At 40.6% G+C, this 12,194-nt stretch overlaps 1 protein-coding gene across 3 annotated transcripts in view; it reads left to right on the forward strand.

Moving 5' to 3' along the window:
* Nucleotides 1-12,194, forward strand: part of smarca1 (SNF2 related chromatin remodeling ATPase 1) — a 105,163-nt gene that overhangs the window by 30,277 nt on the left and 62,692 nt on the right. For all 3 annotated transcript variants that reach the window (XM_072595286.1, XM_072595288.1, XM_072595289.1), the window contains exons 5-6: nt 5,822-5,922; nt 6,844-6,944. In XM_072595286.1, coding sequence (XP_072451387.1) covers nt 5,822-5,922; nt 6,844-6,944 — 202 coding nt within the window. The remainder of the gene's footprint in view (nt 1-5,821; nt 5,923-6,843; nt 6,945-12,194) is intronic.

A 12,194-nucleotide genomic window follows, 5' to 3' on the forward strand; every position in this document is an offset into this window, starting at 1 on the left:
TTTTTATAATTACTATGTTCTGGGCCCTCTCCAGAATGGTTTCAGCATTAGGTCAAAATATGTCTTAATTAAGGTTCATTAATTAATTGCCCACTTCAATGATCATTTGACGCCACATTCTTACAGAACAGCATCTATAACTCGTCTGATGTCTCCACAAACTCACTTCTTAATTTCACTTCACGCAACAAATTATTGTCCTAATGCTCTAGATACTAACATGTAGTCAGAACGAGATAGCATTCACATTATATAATTACTGACAACTTTGTTGTTTAGTTAAAGTTTAGCAATTACTCATCCATAATTGCCACGGAGCCAATTAAATGTCTTCACGGCAGAGATTGATAAATTCTTTATCTTGCAAGGAATTAAGGGCTATGGGGAGAGTGCGGGTAAGTGGTGTTGAAATGCCCATCAGCCATGATCAAATGGCGGAGTGGACTCAATGGGCCGAATGGCCTTACCTCCTCTCCTATGTCTTATGGTCTTAAATGGAGAAATAACTATATCAGACCATTGACCAAACAACATATGCTGCTAATCTCCATTAAGTTCCATCTCATGGTATATTCCTAATTGCCAATCGTAGCAGTTTTTGCATGAACTAAATGTTGTTACCTGGAGTAAATTGAAAGAAAGTACTGGGATTGGTTTTATAGCTAGTATTGTTTCCGTATGGAGAGCTCTTCTTCTTATTAGATTTGTGTTAATTCAATATGTGTGTGAAAGATAAAGAATGATAGCATGCTATCTACTCTTGCAGGACTTGCATTCTTCAACTTTATTGTATGCTGTACAGTGCACATATATGTATTGCAGAGTTGTGCACATATATATTCACAGGTCATGCAAAGTTAAACTTTGAAAATAAATTTTGGCAGGGTAATTGGTTAGATACTTTCAAACAATGACGCCTGATTCTAGTATTCTTAGGCCATGCAGTTAAGAGACCACTTGCAGCATCGGCATTATCTTGGTGACATTTTTATATATTGTCAATACATGGGGCATGCCTGCCACCTGGAGAGCCCTGCATTACCACCTTTAGCGAAGCCTCAGTACGTTAAGTGCCAATCAGCGCAGGACTTTCCCAGGATTGGGAACACTGGGTGAGGACTTGCTGAAAGCTGCTGCACAGTCAGAAGTAGGTGGCTCTTCACTGAGCAGCAATGCCTTGTGGCGATGGTGATACTGATGGAAGTGGAGGTACTCTTCGCCCAAATCAAGATTGGACCAATTAGTAATGGCACAAAGTGGCTCAAGGAACTGGTTTAAATGTATGGACAAAGGGAGTGACATTCAGCAAGACACCCCTCTCCACTGCGAGGTCCCTTGATCTGACACAAGAAGATACAGCAGATGCTGGAATCCAAAGTAGACAGGCAGGAGGCTGGAGGAACACAGCAAACCAGGCAGCATCAAGAGGTGGCAGTCGACGTTTCGGCTATAACCCTTCTTCAGGAAAAGAGGTGGGGGTGGGGGAGCTGCGGATAACGGGTGGGTGGGAAGGTTTTGGTTGGGGAGAGGGTTGGAATGGTGAAGTAGTCTTGGATGAATACAGGTGGTAGGTATGACGAGTCCCTTGATTTGGCCGTCAGTGTCTTTGAATGAGGTAGGGCATGCCCACAAGTAACACAGACTGAGTTTAATTTCTTGGATTCCCACATGGTGAGTCACCCACTAGTCACTTGGTAAATACCAGTAGAAGCAAGATAATGCACTAAAGGGAATATTAATTGACTATTTAAGGGTCTCCTAACGCACTGGGCCCTTTCAGCAATAAACTCAACTGGAGCAGAGGCAGGAAGATAACGGGATCACCATTTACCTCATTTTGATTAAATGCTCCACCCTGCCAAGCAGGAGGGCATTAAATTCTGCTCATCATTTTTCACAAACTATTATGTGTGAATGGTAACTGTGTTCACAGAAGATATTAGACAATGTTATAAGATTCCATAAATTCTAAGATGAATTATAAGTGATGCTGTGTAAGTACAAGATATTAATTTCAGGGTTTTTATATTTCTCAGTGATTGTTATTCGTTATCAGAGCTCGATTATGAATGTCCAGGTTTGTGTAGTGTGTCATTCCATTACTCACCCATCTGCTCAACTTCCCCATTACAGTAACATCCTCAAGAGAAGATGCAATATATTTATCCTAGTATAGGGATACCTGTTCAAGTTGATTGGACAAGTACTAGTCTGCATTGCCAAATGCAGCAAATTTTGTATTAGAAGAGATGTTCACGTTGCATATGTGCTGAAATACACAAAAAGTTAACTTTATGCAGACGGGTTAATGTCTAGCTTCTGTTGACTGGTTGACCTCATCATGGGTATCAGCTACTTGTAGGAATATCGTAAATTAGAGAGAGAAAAGTTAACATAAGGCATCCAGGTGAATCGGCATAAAAATGGCCAACGTTTTCATTTCCTTATTGCTGTCCAGTGAGCCCGGCTAGATTGTGCACAGGTTGACTATGAGATCAACTTCCCTTCAGATGAATAGCCTGTCATCATTCTCTTCTTGCAGATGGTAACTCCTGTGCATGCTACTCGAAAACAGCTGGTTCTCTTGGTATTGCATGCTGACAAAGGGTCAATACTTTCAGGGTGTAGAGGAGAAGAAGTGATAATAAAGGAAGGATTCTGTAAACCAGGAAGCTATGCAGTCGAGGAAAGCTTGGAAGGAGAGTTGAATTTCCACAATACAATAGAACTTTGGGAGTTTAATGATTTTTTGGAGTCACAAAAATCAACAATTGTTTTATTTGAAATTCTCAGTGACACAAATATCAATATCTGTTGAGTAATAGCTTGCCCAAGTGAATGATCTTTCACCTGCCAAATATTCCTGGATGATTAATAATGTTTTTGCCTGCTTTATGTTTTAAAGATTATGGCATGGGAGAAAAGAAATGAGAAAAACAAAACAGAAGAGAAACTGGTAAAGGCTAATCAGGGAGCTAAGAATATAAGATTACCATTTATACAAACCAATAGTTAGATGTGATTTAAGTCTTACATACATAACTTTATATTCCTTAGTCAAGGAATATAAAGATGAATCTTTTCAAGAATGGGAATAATAGTTCAAAGCATTATATATTAATGTAAATTTATGATGGAAATGCAAACTACATATGTGGCCTTGGGCACTGAAACAACTCCCTGCTTTGCTCTTTTTGTAATAGGTGAACCTCTGAAAGTAGGAATTGGAAATTTAAATCCCTGGTTATTAAAACTCTCAAGTAATCAGGCAGTAGTTATGAACAAATCTCTGGGGATGAAAACATTATCTGAAAAGAGATATTGTTCTGGATGGTTGAGCTCAGATAGGTTTGAGGCCTTTTACTCCTTCATGGAATGTGGACATCACTGGCAAGGCCAGCAATTGTTGCCTTTCTCTAACTTCCTTTTGAAGTGAGTGATTTCCCCGCGCTGTTTCAAAAAGCAATCGACCATGTTATTGTATAAGGATGGAAGATTTCATCCTCTAAAGGGCCAAATGGATCTTTACGACAATCAGTGATGGCTTCACAGTCACAATTACTGGGATAGTTTTTAATTTCCAAATCCTACCATGGCAGATGGTGAAATTTGAATTCAGCAAAAATCTGTAATGGAAAGCTAGCCCAGTGGTGACCATGTAACCATTTCCAGCTGTTGTAAAAGCCCATTTGGTTCACTAATATTCTTTAGGAGAGGAAATCTGCCTGACCTCACCGACATGTGAATCCAGGCCTACGGGACTGTGGTTGACTTATAATTTGCCACTCGGCATTTAGTGATGGGAATAAATGCTAGTCAAACCAGCTATGCTCACGTCCTCTGAAGGAACATTTAAAAAAATGGATTGGATTGGAATCGAGCATTAACTTGGACATCAGGATGACTGTTTCATTCACTACACCAGCATCTCCTCCTAAATGGCCTCCCTTGTTCATATCACTCTTTCGAATATGAGACTGCTACTTTTCTTTTATTAGACTAATTCCACTAAGGCTCTCGGTATTTCGTCAGCCTCCTACAAGACAAGCTGGAATGTACTATACATTCCATCATGACATGAGAATGTGACTCTAAAGGTGCGCTGGGGTCAGGTATGGTGGAAGTTTGCAAGCCATCACAATCTCATTTAGAACATTCTTGGTAGCTGCTGGTAGATTTACAAAATAGCTCTACCTTTTATTAAACTTCTTCGTTTGTTCTTTGCTCAACCTGCTGTTTCAACTCTCTTGAAATAGACTCCCAAGTCTAAGCCACAACAAGAAAAGCGTAGAGGAGTTTGAATTGCCAAACTTGAGGATTTCTAAAATTGGATTACTTTTCATCTACATTGCCAATGTAATTGCCATATCTTATCATTTTTAAGCACCGAAATAAAGGTCGTGTTCCATGCAGCTCCACAATACTACAGCATCTTTCAGCACTTATTTTGAAACAAAATTTCCAAAAGAAGGAAAAGACTTGCCACATCACATCTCTCGAACATTTCTTTTACATACAATTAATTGCACAAAGAGTGATGGATGTTTTGGAGGTAAATGCAATAATTCTGTTTTCACACATGATCCGAGAACTAACTAGATGAACGAGTCACTGGTATTGATTTCGGGAATGTTGGTGAGGATTCTGGAAGAAAATGTTTACTTTGAATAGTGTTATGGGATTTTCAAACCAAATCTAAGCCTGAATTGCAGATGGCCTCTCTTAAGTTATTTTTTCTGGATGTATCTGGCACAATTATGCGGAATTGCTACAATGTAAGGTGCATAAAAACAGTTACCGCATCCCAAAGAACTGTTAACTATGTGAAGAATACAAAATCTAATGGACCAGGTGTTAGGAGTAATGAATGAGAGAGCCTTCATCATTTAATTGCTACAATTGACACTTTGGAATTTGAACTTATCCAAGTAACAACTACAGATATGAATCTTCAATAAAGGGTTTCAGTTTAGAAATCAAATTTGATTTCTGCAATTATTACAGTGCAACTCTGTTTATGTAGGCCTTTCCATAGTTTAGTTTGAAAGTGTATTAATGGATTTTAGCGTGTCTTAGGCATATAGTTAATCTCAAACCCATTCATCTAACCCCCCCCCCCCAGGAAGTGATGGATGCGGGCACACTTAACAATGTTTAAAAGACACATAGACATATACATGAATAGGAAAGATTTGGAGGGATATGTGCTTGCAGCAGGTAGGTGGGAGTAGATTAGTTTGGGATTATAGGTAGTTATGCTATAACACGCATTTCGGTAACACAAATTTGCTGTAATGCGATTGACGAATTGAGGATAAGTTTCTAAAGTGCAATCTTTTAAAACGTGTTGGCTATAACGCAGTTTCATTGCCAACATTTTAAGTGCTCTCACGGAAGGGCAATTTTTCTATAATGCGGGGTTTCACAAGAATGCAGCCATCATGTTATAGAAGAACTGCTTGTATGTTCGGCATGGACTGCTTAGACTGAAGGGAAATCAACATGTCCTGATGAAGGGCTTTTGCCCAAAAATGTCGATTTTCCTACACCTCGGATGCTGCCTGACCTGTTGTGCTTTTCCAGCACCACACTCTCGACTAATTTCCAGCATCTGCAGTCTTCAGTTTTGCCTGTATGGACTGAACAGTCTGTTCTGAGTTGTATGATTATAATGACTCTAATAAGACTTGTCAGATTATCAATTTACCATTATTGTCTTATTAAAAATACTGCTGTAAAAAAAAATAAATATCCTATTATATTTTTGGAAAGTTCTGATTTTCCCTAATGGTTTACTGATCCTTATTTTATTGATGTCAAGCAACCGTCATCGGCGTACTGAACAGGAGGAGGATGAGGAACTACTTTCTGAAAGCAAAAAGACATCAAATGTTTGTGTTCGATTTGAAGAGTCACCATCCTGTAAGTATGACCATTTCATTTTTGGGATTCGTCGTGGTTGGTAAGGGCCAGAGTTTCATAAACGGCAACCTATCAGCCTTCTGGGTTCTTTTCTTAGTATAAACTGAATCTTTTTTTTAAACATCTACCAAATATGTCTATGACCTGAGTTGTGTCCCATCCATCCTTGTCTCAACCGTTGCAAAGCCTTTCAGTGCCAGTGAGTGGTGCTGCTGCACTTACAGTAGTTGAAGTTATTCAACAGTACTGTAATGAATCCACATTGCCAACAGGATTTAAATCACATTTTTCTGTTCTCATTTTACTATTGACTAATCACATTTACTCAAGGGCTGAAACCTGCAAACGATTTGAGTGTTGAATGAAGAACAATAGCCTGACCTTGTGTAAGAGGGACTTTGTTGAGCAGTGATTAATTTTTAATGTGCACATTTTTCTTACTAGTTTAGGAAAAAGTAAACATACTAAAATATAGATATTCAGAATTTCAGTTGACTGTATTACCTGGTGTAATGATGTTAAATTTCATAAGGCCGTTATTATTCATACTGTTCTATGATTAACTGCCTTGAGATCTGTGCACAGGGAGTGAGAGAGATTCATCATACTGATATTTTGTTTGAAATTCTATTGTGTATTTGCAGTAGCTCTTTTTCTGCAACTTATTGCCAGAAGGAACTTAATTTTCCAGCAATTCTTCTGTAACAAGTGAAAATAATGGAATTCTAAGCTTTATGGTCCAAATAATGTGCTATTGCAATCTTTTGAGGATAGCACTATTATATAAACTGAATTCACTTACAATTATATATACTTTGAGAGGGGTTTTAAGTAATTTCTACATTAAATTCTAGATTAATTTTGCAAGTTTGTAAATATGGGATTAAAATAAATATTTTTTTCAAATTTTTTGTACTCCAGATGTGAAATCAGGAACACTTCGAGATTATCAGATACGTGGGTTGAACTGGCTGATCTCCCTCTATGAAAATGGCATTAATGGTATCCTTGCTGATGAAATGGTATGATTCAAACTTTTGAAGATCAGAATTGCTCATGAATTTGTCTGCTTTTAAGTCGTGAAGTTAAACTGATAGTCTTAGGACCATAGGTAACCGATGTTGAACATAAGCTTTCTGATTGTGATGTTAAACCTGATGGAATGCAATTCATCGGGTACAAAATACAATTAAAAATTCAATCTAAATAATTGAAAATGGGAGGGAGGTCTTTTGGTACAGCAGTAACATCCCTACTTTTGCGCTAGAAGCTGAATTCAAGTTAGGACTTGATGGTCATTGGTGTGTTTGTAAAGTTATCAAACAAGTTGATTATCAGCCCATAAGTCCTTCCAGGGTGCCTGATGGTTGGTGATAAGAGAGGGAAAATGTAGTGGTTAACACTTTCATAAAAAGCAACAGTATATCTCTTTGCCATGCATAATCCTGCAGCAAATTATTGGAAGTCCATGGATGACAATGCCCTTCTAAGATATGGTGCTAGACAGAGAGTGAGAGACATCATTGTCTACCTACAGCAGTTCCAGAGTAACACAAAGAGGTGCATCTCTTGCTTCAGACTTGCTTTCAATGTCAGTCAGCACCAAGAAGATGTACTGACACAGCCTTAGTCTTCCTTATTATATACAGGCGACTAAAAGCTTTCATGGGGGCATGAGGTGCCAGAATTGTAGCCATGACTATCATTTGTTAATGTGAAGAAGTTGCAAGCATGCATAATTTGCTTATTTTCTTTTTAATTTTAACATTGCTTATTGTTTGATGTCATCTTGAGAAAGGATATAATGACTTGTTTGCGAGAGCATTTTCGTCAATATTCACGCTTTTCGTCAGTATTCACATTGGCCTTTTCCAATGTTGGTCAGAACATGGAGATGCAGGCTACTAGATTAGGTGGGATTGCGGTTGACAAAGAGGAGGTTTTAGCAATTTTGGAAGATTTGAAAATAGGTAAGACCCTGGGCTGGATCGAGGACCTTAGGCTCATCAGAGAGAACGAGATCTTTCTGGACAAGACCTTCAGCGAGGTTATTACACCAATCGTACCAGAAGAGAGCAGACGATGAGGAAGGCAGAGAGGAGACAGGTGCAAGAGACCCCGGGGGAAGTACCTGTCAGGAACAAGTTGAATCTTTTGGAAACAGTAGAGACAGATGACACTGCCAGTCCGCAAGGCGGCCAGGTCTGTCAATCAAAAGTTGGCGTGGAGAACAGAGCGGAAGAGTCGGACATCGCACAGAGCCGTGGTAATAGGGGACTCCATAGTGAGAGGAACTGACTTTGGTTTTTGTGGCAGCAGATGGGACTTAAGGATGCTGTGTTGCCTTCCTGGTGCCAGGGTTAAAGACATCACAGACGGAGTGCAGGAAATCCTCAAGGACGAAGGTGAAGAGTCAGAGGTGGTGGTACATGTCGGCACAAATGATGTCGGGAAGAAGAGGAGGAATATACTATAGCGGGACTTCGGAGAACTAGGAAGAAGGCTGAAAAGCAGGACGTCCAAGGTGGTTATCTCCGGTTTGCTTCCAATTCCTCGGGCTGGTGAGGCCAGAAACAGGGAGATAATGGACTTGAACGTGAGGCTGCGGAACTGGTGCAGGAAGCAAGCATTTAAATTCTTGGATCACTGGGGTATGTTTTGTGGTAAGCATAAATTATACAAGAGAGACAGTTTGCACCTTAATAGGTTGGGGACCAGCATTCTGGCAGGCAGGTTTGCTACTGCAACACAGCTATGTTTAAACTAAGTAGCGGGGGGGAGGTGACAAACTGGATGTTTAAGCAGGAAATTGGAGGGAAAGTTAGAACAAGGGAAGTCAAGAAAGACAACTGTATCAATGAGGCAGAAAACTCAAAAAGGGATCATGCCGTAAGGTTGAGTGAAATAGGAGTTGATGGGAAGGGTGAGGGCAGTAACAAATTAAAAATATTATACATGAATGCACGAAGCATTAGAAATAAGATGGATGAACTTGACGCTGTTTTGGAAATTGGCAGATATGATATTGTGGGGATAACTGAGACGTGGCTTCAAGTGGACAAGGCTATCGTAAGGACAGACTGACGGGCAGAGGGGGTGGGGTGGCCATGTTGGTAAGGGATGATATTCAGTCCCTTGCGTGGGGGGACCTAGAATCAGGGGATGTAGAGTCAGTGTGGATAGAGCTGAGAACTACTAAGGGTAAAAAGACCCTCTTGGGAGTTATCTACAGGCTCCCAAACAGTAGTCTGGATGTCGGATGTAAGTTAAATCAGGAGCTGAAATTAGCCTGTTGCAAAGACATTACTACAGTTGTTATGGGGAATTTCAACTGGGAGAATTAGGATAGTATTGGACCTCAAGAAAGAGACTTTGTGGAGTGCCTCCGAGATGGATTCTTAGAACAGCGGTGCTGGAGCCGACCAGGGAAAAGGCAATTCTGGATCTGGTATTGTGCAACGAGCCAGAATTGGTGAGGGACCTCGAAGTGAAGGAGCCATTAGGAGGTAGTGACCATAATACAATAAGCTTCAATCTGCAATTTCAGAGGGAGATGGTACAATCGGAAGTGACAATATTTCTGTTGAGTAAAGGGAACTATGGAGCTATGAGGGAGGAGCTGGCCAAAGTTCAATGGTGCAATACCTTAGCAGGGATGACAGTGGAGGAACAATGGCGGATATTTCTGTGTATAATGCAGAAGTTGCAGGATCAGTTCATTCCAAAAAGGAAGAAAGATCCTAGGAGGAGGCAAGGGTGGCCATGGCTGACTAGGGAAGTTAAGAAACATATAAAGTTAAAAGAGATAAAGTATAACATAGCAAAGATGAGTGGGAAAACGGAGGACTGGGAAGCTTTTAAAGAACAACAGAGGATTGCTAAGAAGGAAATACGCAGAGAAAAAATAAGGTAAGAAGGTAAACTGGCCAATAATATAAAGGAGGATAGTAAAAACGTTTTTAGGTATGTGAAAGGCAAAAAAATGGTTTAGACTAAAATTGGGCCCTTGAAGACAGAAACAGGGGAATATATTACGGGGAACAAAGAAATGGTAGAAGAATTGAATTGGTACTTCAGATCTGTGTTAACTGGGAAGACACAAGCAATCTCCCTGAGGTAACAGTGGCTGAAGGACCTGAGCTGAAGGGAATTTATATTTGCCAGGAATTGGTGTTGGAGAGACTGTTAGGGCTGAAGGTTGATAAGTCCCTGGATCCTGATGGTCTACATCCCAGGGTACTGAAGGAGCTGGCTCGAGAAATCGTGGATGCATTGGTGATTATTTTCCAGAGTTCGATAGATTCGGGATCAGTTCCTGAGGATTGGAGGGTGGCTAATGTTGTACCACTTTTTAAGAAAGGTGGGAGAGAGAAAGCAGGAAATTATAGACCAGTTAGTCTGACCTCAGTGGTGGGAAAGATGCTGGAGTCTATTATAAAGGATGAAATGATCACACATCCGGATAGCAGTAACAGGATAGGTCAGAGTCAGCATGGATTTATGAAGGGGAAATCATGTTTGACTAATCTTCTGGAATTTTTTGAGGATGTAACTCTGAAGATGGATGAGGGAGATCCAGTAGATGTAGTGCACCTGGACTTTCAGAAAGCTTTTGATAAAGTCCCACATAGGAGGTTAGTGAGCAAAACTAGGGTGCATGGTATTGGGGGCAAAGTACTAACTTGGATTGAAAGTTGGTTGGCTGATAGGAAACAAAGAGTAGTGATAAACGGCTCCATTTCGGAATGGCAGGCAGTGACCAGTGGGGTACCGCAAGGATCAGTGCTGGGACCGCAGCTTTTTACAATATATGTTAATGATATAGAAGATGCTATTAGTAATAATATTAGCAAATTTGCTGATGATACAAAGCTGGGTGGCAGGGTGAAATATGATGAGGATGTTAGGAGATTACAGGGTGACCTGGACAAGTTAGGTGAGTGGTCAGATGCATGGCAGATGCAGTTTAATGTTGATAAATGTATGGTTATCCACTTTGGTGGCAAGAACAGGAAGGCAAATTACTACCTAAATGGAATCAATTTAGGTAAAGTGGAAGTAAAAAGAGATCTGGGTGTTCTTGTCCACCAGTCAATGAAGGTAAGCATGCAGGTACAGCAGGTCGTGTAGAATGCTCATCGCATGCTGGCCTTCATAACAAGAGGGATTGAGTATAGAAGCAAAGAGGTTCTTCTGCAGCTGTACAGGGCTCTGGTGAGACCACACCTGGAGTACTGTGTGCAGTTCTGGTCTCCAAATTTGAGGAAAGACATTCTGACTATTGAGTGAGTGCAGCATTGGTTCACGAGGTCAATTCCTGGAATGGCGGGATTACCTTACACTGAAAGACTGGAGCGACTGGGCTTGTATACCCTTGAGTTTAGAAGACTGAGAGGGGATCTGATTGAGACATAAGATTATTAAAGGATTGGACACTCTGGAGGCAGGAAACATGTTTCTGCTGATGGGTGAGTGCTGAACCAGAGGACACAGCTTAAAAATACGGGGTAGACCATTTAGGACAGAGATGAGGAGAAACCTTTTCACCCAGAGAGTGGTGGCTGTGTGTGGAATGCTCTGCCCCTGAGGGCAGTGGAGGCCCAGTCTCTGGATTCATTTAAGAAGGAGTTGGATAGAGCTCTCAAGGATAGTGGAATCAAGGATTATGGAGATAAGGCAGGAACAGGATGCTGATTAAGGATGATCAGCCATGATCAAATTGAATGGTAGTGCAGGCTTGAAGGGCAGAATGGCCTACTCCTGCACCTGTTGTCTATTGGATGGGATTTATCCTAGGATTCTCTGGGAAGCCAGGGAAGAGATTACAGAGACTTTGGCTTTGTCCTTATGTCATCATTGTCAACAGGCGTAGTTGCCAGAAGACTGGAGGATAGCAAATGTTGTTCTCTTGTTCGAGAAGGGGTGTCGGGACAGCCGTGGTAGTTATAGGCCAATGAGCCTTCCTTCGGTTGTGGGTAAGGTGTTGGAAAAGGTTATAAGAGATAGGATTTATAATCATCTGGAAAGGAATAATATGATTATGTCAACACGGTTTTGTGAAGGGTAAGTTGTGTCTCACTAACCTTATTGAGTTACTCGAGAAGGTGACAAAACAGGTGGATGAAGGTAGAGCGGTTAATGTGTATCTGGACTTCAGCAAGGTGTTTGATAAGGTACCACACAGTAGGCTATTGCACAAAATACAGAGTTTCGGGATTGAAGGTGATTTATGAGTTTGGATCAGAAATTGTCAAGCTGAAAGAAGACAGAGG

Source organism: Chiloscyllium punctatum, chromosome 25, assembly GCF_047496795.1.
Source record: "Chiloscyllium punctatum isolate Juve2018m chromosome 25, sChiPun1.3, whole genome shotgun sequence".
NCBI lineage: Eukaryota > Metazoa > Chordata > Chondrichthyes > Orectolobiformes > Hemiscylliidae > Chiloscyllium > Chiloscyllium punctatum.